This window comes from Branchiostoma belcheri, unplaced genomic scaffold (genome assembly GCF_001625305.1).
Source record: "Branchiostoma belcheri isolate BF01 breed outbred unplaced genomic scaffold, Haploidv18h27 scaffold53, whole genome shotgun sequence".
NCBI classification, from domain to species: Eukaryota; Metazoa; Chordata; class Leptocardii; order Amphioxiformes; family Branchiostomatidae; genus Branchiostoma; species Branchiostoma belcheri.
In genome coordinates this window covers 1,682,876-1,699,529 of record NW_017804165.1, presented here as the reverse complement: position 1 = coordinate 1,699,529, position 16,654 = coordinate 1,682,876, and the positions used below count along the sequence as shown (strand labels likewise).

The 16,654-nt window shown below is 42.9% G+C and overlaps 1 protein-coding gene across 1 annotated transcript; it reads left to right on the top strand.

Annotated features, from left to right (window-relative positions):
• Positions 1–4,889: 4,889 nt before the first annotated feature.
• Positions 4,890–15,507, top strand: LOC109480876 (DNA (cytosine-5)-methyltransferase 3A-like). Its single transcript, XM_019783206.1, has 21 exons — positions 4,890–5,029; positions 5,711–7,646; positions 7,817–7,963; positions 8,155–8,241; positions 8,492–8,656; positions 9,127–9,282; positions 9,507–9,617; positions 9,860–9,998; positions 10,361–10,504; positions 10,771–10,895; positions 11,326–11,438; positions 11,720–11,774; positions 11,961–12,089; positions 12,231–12,315; positions 12,569–12,714; positions 12,979–13,069; positions 13,446–13,594; positions 14,005–14,090; positions 14,530–14,605; positions 14,926–15,047; positions 15,357–15,507. Exons 1-21 carry the CDS (start codon positions 4,890–4,892, stop codon positions 15,505–15,507), a joined length of 4,353 nt encoding a protein of 1,450 aa, XP_019638765.1.
• Positions 15,508–16,654: the final 1,147 nt, after the last annotated feature.

The window sequence follows — 16,654 nt, the reverse complement described above, 5'->3', positions numbered from 1 at the left end:
ATTGTGAAGGATGATTTTTATGAGGAAGATCAACTTGTTGGAATTTTGTCCAAAATGGCGGGTAGTTCTAGAAGTGTGCACCTGATCTGTGCTCCGAGGCCTGGCAAAGTTTGTCACGTGATCAGAAAAAAAAGCAACTTTACTGTAAAAATGTTCATAAAATGTTCATAATATGCTCCTTAGTTGGCAACACAGAGGAATACTACTGTGAAACCCACCATCCAGAAAGGTTGAATAAATCTAAGGATATTTTTCATTTCTATAATGTTCTAGAAAACTTCAAAGAGTTCGGCACATGACTTGTCAGTTGATCTGGGGCCCAGACACAGCCAGGCGCCAGGGAGGGCGTGAGAGGGGCCCCCCTGAGAAATGTGTCAGAACAGCCAGAGATGGAATGTGATATTCCCACTGGTGCTCCACAGCCCAGATCAGGACTCCCTGATTCGTAAGAATTTTCATGGATGTCAAACTTTGTGGACAGAAATGGAAGGAAATATGCAATGGAGTACAGTGGGTGGATCAAAATGGGTGGGCCACAACTCGGGTCCGATGATGGTATATAACAAAGGTCTTGTCACCAGTCTGAATTTGACACACTTTGCTAAGGATTGTTACTTTAACATGAAATGCAATGTGGCCAAGGTAAAAGACTAATATTAATGCTATGCATGTAATTTTTGCAAGCTTTATTTTGAATAAGCTGGTATAAAATGTTTATCCAGGTTGTTCTACGGATACCTGTTGAAGCACGTCGGTAGAAAACAGGACAACAATGGTGAAGAAAAAGAAGGTGAGGGCAACTCATATTATACCCTGCATAAATAGATAAAATGAAAGGAACAATAGACAGCTAAGGTTTTAACTTTAATCTTTTTTTCATTCTAGTGCTTGATTTTCCACAAAAAAAACAAGGAGCTGTTTGTTTCAGATTGTATGCAAATAATCTGATGGTAAATGAAATATCTTTTATCAAATAAATACTGATCATGAAGCCCCATATGTTGGAAAGAACAAACCTGGAACGCTTCACAAAATCAGTATTTGACAAGGCCATTGACCCCAAAATACCTTATCAACAGGATTTTGTTACATGTCTGATCTTGCAGGAAAAATCACAGGCACGTAAGAAGAAAAATAAGGATGGATCATCAGAAATGAATGATACGGTACAGCAACAGTTAGTCAGAAGCAAGAGTAACAGCGGAGAATCATCAGCACAGGGACAGGTAGTAAACTCTACTCCAGAAAGTGGAACTAAGCACAGAGCCATCAAGGCATCCTGCAGCAAAGAACCTGACAAAGGCATTCCACAGGAATCTAAGGAAATTGGTTCAAGAGGCCATGGAATCTCAGAGTGTTCCAGCAGTGGGGAATCAGCAGGGTGGAGAGATGGAACCATGCAGGGCTTAGCACCAGGAACCAAACCTACTGCTCCAAGTGCTTCATCTGGTGTTCAACTCCCAGGGGGATCAGGTACAAGCAGTCATGTCTCTGGTGTCAAGAAAAAGAAGAAGAAAAAGCGATACAGGAGTAGGTCAAGGAAGAGGTCGTTAGAATCATGTGTTGGCTCCAATCATCCTTCAGGAAGTAAGAATTTCCGCAAGACAAAGGGATCAAGTGCCTCGAGACGTAGGTCAATAATACAAATGGAATTTGCCAAGCTGACAGCAAGGGCAATGTTGATGGCCCTTTCCCATTCCCCTTTAACAACTGATGGTGGAAGAAGGAGAGACTTACCAGTCCATAGTCAGACTCCTACAGAGAGAACACAGCCAACGGATGTTAGTTTCAGCACCAAGGAAAGAGCTGCTTTACCACGGACAGTGACAGACAGATCTAAGTATCCTGTGAAGAAGAAGAATATTGATAAGGGGCGCAGAAAGAAGGTTGTTTCATCAGAAAATAAGGAACCAGATCAGTCAGAAAGACCCAGTCATTCTGGAGCATTCAGCACCAAGGACAGGAACGGTGGTTTGGGTAATCATGGAAACAAGCATGTTTATGCTGTCAAGAAGGGAGAGGTTCATGTGTGTGAAAGGAAAAACAGTGGGAAGGATGTCACCAAAGCCTTATGTACACATACAGCCCTTTCTTCTGATGAAACTTCTTCTAGCTCTGAGTCTAGCAGTGAAGAGGAATCTTGTTTGGAAGAGGAACTATCACTTATCAAGTCTTCAATGCAGACAAAGCTGTCAGATGCTGGTGAACAAAAGAAAGTTCTCAAAATGCCTTCTTCGGTAGCAGCATCACACATGAATGGAGAAAACCCATCAGCTAAAGGTAAGCATCCTGCCAATGGAAAACAAGGGAAGGTGAAGAAATCAAAGAAACCTGGTACTGACAAATGTGGTAAGAAGAAACAGTACAAGATAAAAACGAGGTATGTGACACCAAAAGATGTTGCAAGCAATTCAAAGGCCACCAAGAAAACCAGGAAGAAGCTAGAGGCTGATGTCAGCAAAACAGAGTGTCACTCTGGGAAACTTGAGACACCTCAAGAGGGTACAAACATCCACTCTCCTCAAACATTTGGCAATACATACACATCACGCCTTGTCAGTTTGATGGCATTATCAAGGTTAGCCCCGGAAAACGGGACAGTATCTTCAGCCGAGCACAAGAAGAGAAGGAAGAAAACAGCAAATAAGAAAGAGACTACTCTGTTTGGTCCTGGTGGATATAGCTGCCTTGGAATACAAAGCAAAGTACAGGATTCCTCTGCAGGTATCAAGACAGATTCGCCTAAAGTGCATCAGTTAGGAAAGAAGAACAAAGTTAGAGGCAAACAACGTACAACAACTTCCCATACAGGGGATTTAGAGCCATCCAACATTTTGGAGACATTAGCCAATGGGAATCCGAGTTCTATGGAGAGTGAGGAAACAAACAAAGCTACTGATCAAAGTACAGTGGCCGACAGTGCAGCAGTGTCTTCTGTGAGAGAAGGGAAAAGTGGAGGATCATTGCAAAGTGGAGCTTCTAAGAGCAGAGACAAGGAGAAGTATGGTGTATCAAAGAAGAAAATCCCAAAGAAACAAGGAACTAGCAGTAAGAAGAAAGTTGAAGGTGTTGGTAAACAGACTGTTGCAAGTAGCTCTCAAACAGAAACAGAATCCCCTGATAGCTTGAAGTGTACACAAGTCCAGCATCCCAGTATATCTGGTAAAGATGTCCTGAACACCCTTACTAAAGATGAGACAGTCAAACATGCTTCCAGTTCCCCAGTGAACTTTGAGGCAGTCTTCACAGATACAAGGCCTGGAGAAACAGGCAGAATCACTTCAGATGTGCCCAAGTCAAATACTCAAGACACAGGGAAACCTACTTGTAGTTCTGCAGGCACAAAAATGCCACCCTACCATACAGGTACACTGAAACCTCACATTACTGACAGTACAAGAAAGCCCTTTCCAAATGTTGAAGGTACACCTGTCCCTGACAGCACAGGCACAGTTAAGGCCACTCCCAGTAATGCAGTTACAAGCAACATGATGTCAAATGTTACAGCTAAAGAAGACTATTTTGGCATCATTGATACCAACAGGCCTATGTTGAATAGAGACCATGTCTCTCCTGGTCCTACTTGTAGCACTACAGATACAGACAGCAGTATTGTGAGTACCACAGGTAACACTCAACTAATGAACAGCACTGGTACAGATGGACACAGCCAGAGCAGTAAGGATAAACAGAAGTCTGCTCTTGTTACTGCTGGCATTCAGGGCACTGTCTCGGATACAAATAACAGCATTACTGCTGGCACCACAGGAAAAGGTGGCAACTCATTTGATGAGACAGAAAGTGACATTTCTTTAGTAACAGACAAAGATGACTCTTGTATCATCATAACAGATTCACCTGAAAAACAAGAAGAATCATCACCATCTCAGGAGCCAACCACGTCACTTAGTTCTCTTTCCACATGTGTCTCTAGTGATGAATCTTCAGCACCAGGGACAGTAGCCAAGACAAGCAAAAACCCACACTGCGCAAAAGAGCTTTCTGTGCAACTGACCAGACTGGAAGATGAAGTTATGCTGCATCTTGTGAATAAAACAACCAAGACCTATGAGGAGAAAGACATAGCTAAGACGAGAGCTACCCAGGAAATCCAGGATAGAGGCAAACTGGTTGAAGGTGACAAAGCTGGCACTGAGGGAGGAATATTACAGGACAGAAAAACCTCAGGAGAGAAGTGTACCATGGAAGATAACAAGATAGAAAAAGGCACAGTTCCTCAGTTATCACAACAGGAAAGTTGCCATCAATCAGTTACTGTCGGCACAGATGACAGCAGAGGTGGAGTAGACAGACGTACAGTGACCATCAAACCAAGGAGTTTTAGGTCACCAGACAGCAACCAGGAAACCTTCATCAGTACAAGCAATACCATTGAGGAATCCTGTCCACATCTACCACAAAACTCCTGTCCACAGTGTCTGTCCGGATCTGAACAAGAACATGCTGAAGAAAAGTTTAGCAAGTCAGACAAAAGCTGCCCAGAAGCTGCCAACACTAAGCCTACACAAAACAAGAATACCGCTTCTGGAAATGATACACTACCATCTGGTAAGATTGGGGATGTCTCTTATACCCTAGACAAGGCAGGTGTGAAAGAACAGCCAGGCAACATAGACAAGAGCAAAGACAATACTAGTCATGGTATCAACAGTACTTCATCGTGCAAGACTACAGCTGTTGAAGTACAAGATAGCATCAGACAGGGATTGCAGACAGAATATGATATGCTGACCAAAGGTTCAGGAAATCAGCAGGAAAAGCCTTGCCAGAAGAGAGAACGAAGAGCAAACCTGGAGGAAGCGATACAGAGGGTGTGGGAAAAATGTGGAATCAAAAGTCAGACATCAACGGTGACTGGCATTGGCACTATGGAGATACCAGAGGAAGAACCCAGGGAGAGTTTCCACAACAAAGATGAGGCTGATGATGATACCACACCTGATCAAAACTGTTCGGCAACATTCAAACATACTGATGCTGTCATCAGTTCTTCCAAGTCACCAGCTCAGTCAGGAGTTGACCAGAATGGAGTAGAGCATGATTCTAACAGCTTGGTTACTGAAGATTCTTGTGAGATGGTGGATACACAGTGTGTTAGACAGTGTCCAACTGCTACAAATGCCTTTATGGAAACGGATGAATCACGGCCTAGTAGAACAACGCCATTAGAGCAAACAGCAATTGAGACAGAGGATCAAGGCTGCATCCATAGATTGGAGGAGTCGTTGTTCTCAATGCAGAGTCAAGAAAGTGTGGAAATGTTTGCTAACATGTTTGTCAGTGCCATGTATGGAGAAGGGGAACCAGGCCACAAGTCAGCTTTGCCCTGGGAAATGTATACCAGTTCATCAGACTCTGAAGACAGCACAGGGTCAGACATTTCTTCAGTTGAAGAATCCACAGGTTCAGAGGAAAGTGATCAAGAGAATGACTGCAATGTGTGTGACAACTCTGAAGAAGACTCAAGCAAGGAAAATGACCCTATAGCTACAGCGGACTTCCAAACAGCTTCTGACTTTGATGACAATCCCGAAGACACTGTCGTCACTAAAAACTCTGCCTCTTCGTGGGATGCCACTGTTCCCGGCAAAGATAAAAATGTAGAGGCTGAAAATTCAAACCACCATACAGGTCAGCCCAGTAATGTAGTAGCTAGTATCAGTAAAGACTCTTACTCCAACAATGCTAGCCCACATACAAGTCAACCAACGGAGACAAATTACGACCTGGTGCTCAATGCTGAGTCTGACTTGGAAGATGCTGAAAGTGATGGTGAAAGTAGTACTTACAGCTTCATACCTGGTGACCACAGCCAGGGACCTGAAGTACCTGATGATGTAGAGGAGTACCTCGAGTCTGTGGACATCTCCCCAATCATTGGATCAGCGAATGCTGTAGGGGGAATGGTTGACCAGAAGAAGACATGCAGACGGAGCCTGTTTGAGTATAAGGGAGACAATGAAAAAGCTGTTGGTCGTGAGGTCAAGTACAAGGTGGATGTTCAGGAAGACGTGAATGAAGATTTTCATCTGGCTCTGGACACGAGTGCAGAAGATTGGTCCCCACCGATAAAGTCACTTGTTGCTGACTACTCCAGTCCAGGAGACCCGCAGCTGGCAGGTCAACATGAGGAAGCAGGGGAGATGTTCAAGCCTTTCAGTCAAGATGCTGAGGGAGATCAGCTGCTTTCAGCCTACATGTCAGGAATAGAACCCATATTGCAAGATCACTTTGAACCCACTTGTGGAAAAGATGTACCACCCAAACACAATAACCAGGTCTCAGATGATCTCTCCAGAGATGTGGCAATTCAAACAAGTCAAACAACAGACAGGGAATCAATTCAAATACAAAGTCCCCTTGTGAAACAAACAGAGGAGCAAGAGCAGCAACGTCAAGTCATGATTAGGAAAACTCCAGCAGGCAATATCTTACAGTCATCACGCTACACGTCCAGTACACCCTCTGATCAGGGGTCTAAGAAAGCAGCTGGTAAAGGAGGGACACCAAGTGAAGGTAAGAATGAGAATTTGGAGAGGGAGACTGAAAAAGATGGAGTCAGACAAGAGGCTCTGCTGGCTGAACCTCGTCACCCCGATGCTCCTAGCAAGCCAACTACCTCAGCACAAGCTGGAGTGCAGCAGACATCAATCACAGGACTGCAACATGGACAAAGGAAGAGACGGGCTCATCCAGGCCCCAGCTACTCAAGCCCTCAAAAACTTCTCCCATCAAAGAAGAGGCAAGCTAAAGAGGAAGCTATCCAAAAACTTACCACAAAGGGGAGGAAAGAACAAAAAAGTTCTTCAAGCTTCCCCACTACTGTGGAGAGAGCTAAACAAAATGATCACAGTTATTCTAAGACTTCTAAGCCAAAGAAAATAGAGGCTGAAGGATGGTCAGGCGTCCAGAAAAAGCAGCAGACAGTGAAAGATAGCCAAAGAGCACAAAGCCTTCTGATGAATAAGATCCAACAGCTGTCTGGTTCTAGACTAGTTCTGCCTACTTCAACCGCATCATCTCATGCAAAATCAGTTGAAGGTAGGCCAAAAAAGAAGTATCTTGTTGCTATTGAGAAAGGGCCTAACACTCTGCCTTCTGGGAAGAATATGGACAAGAAGATTCTTGAGAAGGGACATGTTGATGCCACACATACGAGGGATGTCCACCAAGCAAAGCAGAGGGCCAAGAAAACTGCAAGAATGTGTGCACCATGTCCGGTGTTGAGGGGAGCCTCAGAAGCACTGGTTGTTGAGGAGACAGATACACTGTCTGCCACACAAGACACTGACACAATGGACACTGTGATTCCTCCAACACAGATAGATGACACAATGAAGAAAAAGTATGTAGTATCCCCGAGAGGTGCGCAAGGAAAAGAGAAGACCTCCGTATCCAAAGCAAGGCAAGAAGGTGATGTAGAGACACAGGACAAGCAGACTACAGAAAATGATACAGCAGTTCAGGGACAGATAGAAGAAATACAGGTGGTCCAGAATCAGGGACCAAATGATGGTGAACACCCAAAAGGAGCAGCTGGAAAAAGGCCCTCCCAGGAGAGTGCAGAGAGAGGAGAAGCTGGCAACAAGAAGAAGGCAAGAGCTGGGACTTCTGAGAAGGTTGAGGTAAGACAAGTTAAACTTTTAGATGTAACCTACAGTTACATGTATGTAGCATGGAAAGTATTTCACCACAATAGCTTGAAAGGAGAATGTGCAGATGTCACTCTAAGACTAGTGATTTGCCTTGTAATTAGCATGAAATCTCTGTGAAACTGACAATTTGTTTGTTACAGCTTGAACTATTTCACATGGAGAATACCAGAGGCATGTACGGCTGGGAGGACAGTCTGAGACAGAGACCGTCACCTGTCAAGAGGTTCCAACCTGAGGCTCCGCCCACTGCTGATGACAAGGGGAAGAAAAGGAAGAAAGACGAACAGGTGCAAGACTCTTATTATATCTATACGTATATTTATTATATCTAAAAGTATGTATTGATGATATAGCACTCTATAACTGTGCAGCACTGTTGTAACTTAGAAATCAGCGTCTACAACAGCAATGTTTGTAACTCAGGAAGATTACATTACAAAGGACTTATTAATAACAAAAAGTACTCTGTCCACTATAGAGTGGTGCTGTAAAGAAAAAGGTCAAGCCACAGATGCAGCCTCTGGTCTTTACAACAATAAGGAACAACCCAACCACTTCTTCAAAGGTATGGTCTTCTGTTGTCAGTTTTTCTGTTGTCAGCTCCCTTACGTCTTGGAGTTTCTTTCCTGTTGTGGGAGGGACTAGCCCTCTGTGCTTCATGTCTCCCCTCAGCATGCTGAGCAGATTGACGGTGTCTCCCACAGTGTCTCCCACAGTGTCTCTCAACTAGAGCCTATACAAAATGACTATAAGGAATTCCTTAATTAATCATTCATTGATCATCAATGAGTAAAAGTTTTTTTTTCCTATATTAGGGAAATCTAGCTGGTCCCAAGGACCCACCTGCTGCATCTGCCAGTACCTCCTCAGCAGCTGTCTCAGCACCTGTTTCTCCAGGTGACATAAGGACCAACAGCTTTCCAGAAAATGGCAGTCCTACAGACAGTGGCCAGGAGGAACAGCTGCCACAGGAGTATAAGGTAGGCAAGATTTTCTTTATGTAGTTACAACAATCTCTCCATCATTTCGTCACTTAGAAGATCACCAAAAAACTGCATTTCTACTAAGATCACAAAACCCACTAATTATGCAGAATGTGGGACTATTCATTATCCCCTGCCTTCAAAGAAGAAGTCGAACCCCATAATAGCTAGCGTAGTAGTAGAAGTTTTTTCCAGACAGTTGTTACCTGTCTCCTGTTACTGTATTGCAATGAGTATTATACTTCATTGTAAAAGCAATTAGCCTTTGGGCATGATTTTGCAAATAAAGTTCACTATTATGTATTTATGTAGTGATAATAGGTATAAAATATCCAATGGTGTCTATACAACAGCAGTGTCTGTAACTCAGGAGGATTATGTTGTTAAGTACTTATCGCCAACAAATGTAAACTAAGATTACAAGTGGTTACAATGTCCTGTGATGTATTTATCTTGTTTGTGTACAGGAGGGGAAGTATGGTATGGGAGAGCTGGTGTTCGGTAAGCTGAAGGGCTACACCTGGTGGCCGGGGAGGGTGGTGTCCTGTGTGGAGACAGGCAGGGACCCTGCACCCGAGGGGTCGTGCTGGGTCAGGTGGTTTGGAGATGGGAAGTTCTCCATTGTAAGTATGCACTATTTGAACCCTTGTTTTACTATGCTGTGCTTAATTGTTTCCAATATGATCCATATTTCCTGCAATGTCTTTCTAATGAAATGAAAACAAAATGGATGGTGCAGGTACTGTTTATCTGGTGTGAGTAATTTTGAATGCTACCTGCACCTATGTGAGGGATATGCAGAAAAGTTTCCAGCAATACAATGACATGCAACGATACAATAATACAGGTGCAGGTGGAAGACAAGCTGGAGCCATTTGGGAAGTTCAGCCAGTTGTACCACGAGAGGACATACAACAGACTACAGACCTACAAACGTGCCATACTGGAGTCTCTACAGGTATGAATATGCAGCGTCTGTTTTGAAAGTTTTCCCTTATCTGATAGAGACACAGCTGTTTGTTGTTATAGGATCTTGACTAGATGCATTTTTTTTTCAAGCTTGACCAACCGGTGCAATGGCCAAGTGGGTAGAGTGCTCGCCTTGCATTCAGTAGGTTGTGACGGAGATGCGCGCTGCCATATGCAACCATGCAATGGTTGCGGGAGGGCTTTAACTAACTAATGACTTGTTGTTTTCAGGTTGCTGCAGATCGTGCCAAGAAGAAGTTCCTGTCCTCACCGGACACTCACAAGAACCAGGACAGGGACAGGACCATGGTGCAGTGGGCCTTACAGGAGTTTCCTCCTGGTGGCCCCGACAGTCTGAAACCTTCAGCAGGTAACAAGCAAGACCTAACAGCTTCAGTAAACATGTTGGAGTCTTTCTTCTTCTTCCCTTTGACGCCCACGATTATGTATGATCATGATCATTCCTGCATGTCAAAGTCAGAGGTCTCAGTCTGCATATTTGCCCTGTTCGTAGTCTGAGTTCTTTGTCCGTATGTCCATGCATAATTTCATTGACATGAAGACCAACCAGCTGCCATGTAGAACTCTGCTAATTTAAGGCCCTGGACACAAAGGTGTCAACTGGTGGCGGCCTGAACTGCAGTCTTTGGTCTACTATACATTTTCAATCCTCATCCACCATTGAGATTCAAGCGTCTTTCCTAACTAAGATCTTGTACTCCCTGGTTTCAGAGGAAGCCAAGCCACCTGATCACCTGGTGCATCAGTGGCTCCAGGCAAGACACCTGAAACAGCTGGAGCAGGTGGCAGCTGCATCATCTGAGGGAGTGTCGTCTGAGGGTCGCAGGAAATCGGTGGACTCAAGACTGGAAAGGGGTGAGTTATGGGTCTGTGGTAGGTGCCACACAGTAGCACCTATTGTCAAAAAGATGCTGTGACTGTCCCTGGATATTTTACTTGCCAAGGTCTACCTTGTTTGACTGACATACAAAATTGTAAAAATCTAACAATTAACTTCAGTTGCCATCATAGCCTAAGTAAGTAAGTCAGTCAAGGCTGTTGCAATATTCTACATGACACAACTATTGTTTCATCAAGTTTAGTGCACTTGTAGATTTCACAATTCTTTTTTTTTTCTGTAGCAAAACTGTTTGAGGATGTGCGGAAGAGGCAGCTGTCTGTAGACCAGTTGTGTCTGGCCTGTGGGAGCCTGGATGTGGAGACACAGCACCCACTGTTCAGGGGAGGGCTGTGTGAGGGCTGTAGGGTAGGCTTTACCCAGTCTTACCACTCAAGCCCTGTACACTGTGCTTAGGATAACTTAGGACTTTTTGCTAGCCTGATGATTTACCTCAGATATTACTTAGAACAAGTATGACTTCTATGCCTAGAGTGATGTAGTGAAACATTGACTACTTAGAATCCACATTATGGCTATCTATATTGCCTCTGTCCATGGTAAATAGAATGATCATTATGATAGTTTCCTGGTGCATTTGTACTACTGTTCTTTGGGAACAGTGTTATGGTACTGATTACATATTTGATGGAAAGTGAAACTGTACCTGTCCTTGGTGCTGATAGGATAGCAAGTTATTATTGTGACTTTCCATCAGTTCATGATTCTGTCATCTGGCATTATATTATATATGTGTAAATCATAACTTTTAATGTTCACCAATGGGTTTTATCCCCAGATTGAGTTTCTGGAGTCATCTTACCAGTTTGATGAGGACGGGTACCAGTCCTACTGCAGCTTGTGTGCAGCTGGGACAGAGGTGCTGATGTGTGGGCAGGACAGCTGCTGCAGGTGTGTGTTCCTGTGTGTGTGCCTGTGTGTAGGTGTGTGCGTGTGTGTGTGTTTATGTGTGTGTGTGTGTGTGTGTGTGTGTGTGTGTGACTGCGCGTATGTGTGTGTGTGTGTGTGTGTGTGTGTGTGTGTGTGTGTGTGCCTTTTGTGTGTATGTGAATGTGTGTGTGTCTGCATCATACAGACACTTGTTACTGTGTTCACACCTGCATGTGACATGTCCTCTGTGTTGTTGTTGTCATTTGATTATGTCACATTATCACCTTACTACTGTTCATTAGGTCCTTCTGCAAAGACTGCCTTGACCTGATTGTTGGACCAGGCACAGCAGACCAGGTAGGCATCCTGTATACATGTACTTGAAAATCTGTAGTTTTGTTTTCCATATAGTTTTGTTTTGTCAAACTTTCCAGCTATGACTGGTTTGGTCAGTTACTGTAAACAACAGAAGTTTTGTGCAGAAAGTGGTATCTGGCACAGGTGTTGAATTACATACACCCAACTATTCATGTCCCTCTACAGGCTGTACTAGAGGACCCGTGGATGTGCTACATGTGCCGGGAGGAGCCCAGACATGGGCTGTTACACAGGCAGCAGGACTGGTCAGCCAGGCTGCAGCAGTTCTTTGCCATGGATGATGTGCAGGACTTTGTAAGTATGGAAGATTTACAGTAAGATTTTGTATGCCTAGAATCTCAAATAAGGTGGGTTATTTTTATGATAATAGATACATCAACTGTTACCATGCTGTAAGAATCAATTGAATTCAAAGCAATGTTTTCTGTATTTAAGGGTGAACCAAAGCTGTACCCCCCTGTCCCAGCTCAGCAGCGACGCCCCATCAGAGTTCTGTCACTCTTTGATGGCATCGGCACAGGTAAGAAGTTCATTTTTTGGTTCCAGCTTTCGTAACTACTGAGCCTTGCATGTATTATTGCTATTTTATTTATTATTTTGATCATAACATTTCCTCATCTTTGTTACTAGTGGTTCAGCTGTATCTAATATTCAATTTAGTAAGTATTGCTACTTCATAAGATCATCTAATCCTAATTTTGTTTCCGTACAATCATCATATCTAAATCCACTAAGTTGCCAATGACAAGAGACTAACTAAGTCCCTTTCCCAGCTCTGCTGGTGCTGAAGGACCTGGGAGTGACTGTGGATATATGTTACGCCTCCGAGATCGACCCTGATGCCATCAAGGTGTCCCAGCTCAGGCACGCCGGGGGGATCCGCCATCTGGGAGACATCCGCAGTATCAGGAACACTGATGTCAGTAGCCTTATACAGGCTTGTCTTTGTACAAAACTGTTTTCTTTGAATTCTGAGAGGATTGATTAAGCAGCCAATTTTCTGTGTTTTTAATAGTCATTTAGTCAATTGCATGTAGCAAGACTTGGTTATTTGAAGGGTTTTTTATAGTCTTTAGAAAGATAACCTCACTAAAAAGATTAGAAGAAATGAGCTCCAGAGGAAATACTTGAGTAACAGAGTGATTTGGAGCCAGCTAATTGTTCTACTGTCTGTGTTCCACAGATACCAAAGCTTGGTCCTTTTGACCTCGTGCTGGGAGGAAGTCCATGTAATGACCTGTCTATCGCTAACCCCAACAGAGCAGGACTGTATGGTGAGTGGGAAAGGTTTCTGGTGTCAATCTGGAAGATAGTTCTATTGTTTGACAACTGTGATAGATGGATGAATGGAATCACCACCTTTCTATCCCTAGTCGGTGACATTGACTGACATATAATAGATTCTGTATCTGTATTGGTATAGCTGGTATAACTGCCCTTCAGCATAACACACCAGCTTTGCAGGCACATGGCGCTGGCTACATTACACTGAATGACTTGTTACATCTAACCCTTAATTGAACATCTAACTCTAAACACAGATGACATATCTGTATATATCTCCAACAAGAATAAAATTGTTACAACCTCTGGTGCTGTCTCTGTTGTCAGATTGATTAAAAATTCACCTTTTGTGTTCTCCCCACACAGCTGGAACTGGAGTGATGTTCTTCCACTTCTACCGCCTGCTGCAGCACGCAGCCCCTGCTCCCGGGGACGAACGCCCGTTCTTCTGGCTGTTTGAGAACGTCGTGGCCATGAAGCACCAGTACAAGCAGGACATCAGTCTGTTTCTGGGGGTAACTCTGAATTATAATACGCTTACACTCTTTTGCAATGTTAAATAGATTATAAAAGGCTTTGTTGTTAATCATCTTGTGATCATCTTAAGATGATGAATCTGTAGATGATAAGGGATTGGCTTGTTCAATTTCTTTCCCAAATTCTGTACACAGTGGTTGTCACATGATGATATGCACTAGATTGCAAGATTATCTGTTGGAAAACCTGCACTAATCTCAGGTTACCAGTGGAAGATTGCTGATGCTTCAATTATGTAAGACGTTTAGAGAGAATAAGTGAGAAATGTTAAGTACTTTCCAAAATACTTTTTCTTCCGGAAGGATTCAGTGTAGAAAGATTCAGTTACTCTAGATACTGTACCAGTACTCCCAGTTGACCAGTAACATGTCTACGATCCCATCCTCAGTGTAACCCGGTGGTGGTGGATGCCAAAGACGTGTCTCCTGCTCATCGCGCTCGCTACTTCTGGGGGAACCTCCCCGGCATGAACAGGTCAGGCCCAATGTTCCATTCTGACTTCAATCATACATAGTATACATAGTAATGTTCAAATAAAGAGGCATTGCCTATAAAAATCTGCTTCAAGTTCATAATCTAGCTATATACACATAGTGTCCAGAGTTTATGGTGAAAGTTTGTGTTAGGTAGGGTTGTACTCCATCCCCTTCCAGTGATTGTCTAGCTTTGACTTCTAAAGACAGTTTTGGACTAGTGTGATATGTCTAGATCGGCACTGTTACAGGATGAATGATGAATGATACTTAATCATTTTAATGATTAAGTTGAATGATACTTAATCATTAATGATTAAGTATCATCCATCTTAAAAGTTGTGGTTGAACAGGCATTATTGGGCTTACAATGATGTTATTCCTTCTAGCCACCTACCAAGCAATGATGATTTTAACCTGACTTTCCTGTTCCCTCACAGGCCTTTGGTGCCCCAGGCCAGTGATAAGCTGGCTTTAGAGCAGTGTCTGGAGAAAGGCTGTGGCCGTGTTGCTCAGGTATGGTGGGGAAATCTTTATGAAAGAAACATGTATTACAATTTTATCCCTACAGGTAAGAGAGATTTAAATGATGGATGGACAACATGTTGACCATCTAGCTTCTGCCAGCATAATAGAAACACCCTTATTAGTGAAATGTTGCACCATTAAATGTCCATCCTTTCTAACCCATAGTCTGGATGTCATATTACCAAGTCATGTCCATACGTAGTACAGTGTATCCTTTGTCAAAAAAACACTGTCATGAGACTTATCTTTTAAATGACTGCACGGTTTATAATTTGAAAATGAACTGAATTTCATTACGTATTTCTCAGGTTAAGAAGGTGCGGACTGTGACCACCACTCTGCACTCTGTGCGTAACCAGGGGAAACAGCAGGCGGCACCTGTACTGATGGAGGGGCAGCCAGACACACTCTGGTGCACCGAGCTGGAACGGTGGGTCCTACCGAAATTGTTTTTGCTATACTTGCCAAGGAAGTTCAAACATTTGTCTTTGCACGTTAGTGCACTGAAGTTGTTTGCTGTGCCCTAATTGTAGATAAAGGGAGCTTTTCTGCCAACTGTTAAACTTCAGACTTCATGTATTGGATTAAATTCTAAATACCATGAAGGTCTCTGTGTTGGACATCACTCTGTGGTTTCGAAGATAACCTACATTGTAAACTGTGAAGTTAAGTTGAAGTGGTCCTGCATAAGAATTGCCCTGGTTACATGTTATAAAACCCCACCTGTGTTTCCCTGCAGCGTGTTTGGGTTCCCCAGCCACTACACGGACGTGTGCAACATGAGTCGCTGCTCCCGTCAGCGGCTGCTGGGCCGAGCCTGGAGCATCCCGGTCATCCGCCACCTGCTGGCTCCTCTCAAAGACTACTTCCAGTGCCAGGACAAGGAGTAGATAGTGATCTTTTGGAAAGGTTAAGTGTGTAGCGTAAGTTTGCAACATAGCAAAAAGAAAATCTGAAAGTATAAGCAGTATAGAAGGACTACTTCCAGACTCAGGACAAGGCATAGATATTGAGGGTTGAGAAAGGTTAAGCGTGTAGCGTGAGTTTGCAAAAGAGCAAAAAGAAAACCTGAGAGTATGAGCAGTATAGAAGGACTACTTCTAGTGTCAGGACAAGGAGTAGATATTCATGGTTGGGAAAAGTTAAGTTTTGCCTAGAGAGCAGCAAGTTGGCAAAAATCTCAGCAAAAAGAAAAGCTTACAGTTTATGAGCAGTATAGATTACTGAAGATTTGTCAATCATGTCAACCAAGTCAAAATTACTAGTACAGAAGTGTTGATAATTATTATTTGATTGTTATTATTTCATGATGATCTGGGTAACATTTGTTCTTATAGTCATTGATATTATACAGAATTTATTTTGTAAGTTGTGCTTAGATTCATCTTAACTAGAATAACAGCTTTATATTGTAGTGTGAATTGTCATCAAATTGTTTTAAATTTGTTATTCGTCATAAGGCAGTTACAGATCTGTTACAAAAGCTACATCTTTGCTGCAATACTTAAGTTGCAGGTGAGGTGTGATAGGTTATAGGTTAAAGCATTTCTGGTTATTTGTTGTCCAGTGTTTTTTCATGGTCATATACACCAAGTTATTTATGTTCTTACAGTATTTTTCTAGGTTGCTGTGTTTAAGCAGTTTGATTTCCTCCTTGAGGTTTTCAGTGTTGACATTTTGCATTTAGTTCTTGTTCTATAAAGTGTTCTATTACAACAAGAAACAAGTACCTGAAATTATAATGGAGCTATGCTCAATTTGATATTCTTATTCTGGAAGCAGGGTGAACTGATGTGTGATGTCATTGTGCAATCTGGGTTCCTCTAAACTAAGAAACAGTACCTACCAGGTATTTGTCAACTTCACAATGCACAACTGACTACACATTCTAAATTTTGACCCAATGAGTCAGTCTGAATACAATCACTGAAGTTACACAGAGTGTGACACAACAGCTTTCATTTCAATTTCAGGTCCCCAAAGTTACTTTCCTATTTGTCAAGTAAGCTTGCTGTGGCATAAGATGTATGAGTCATT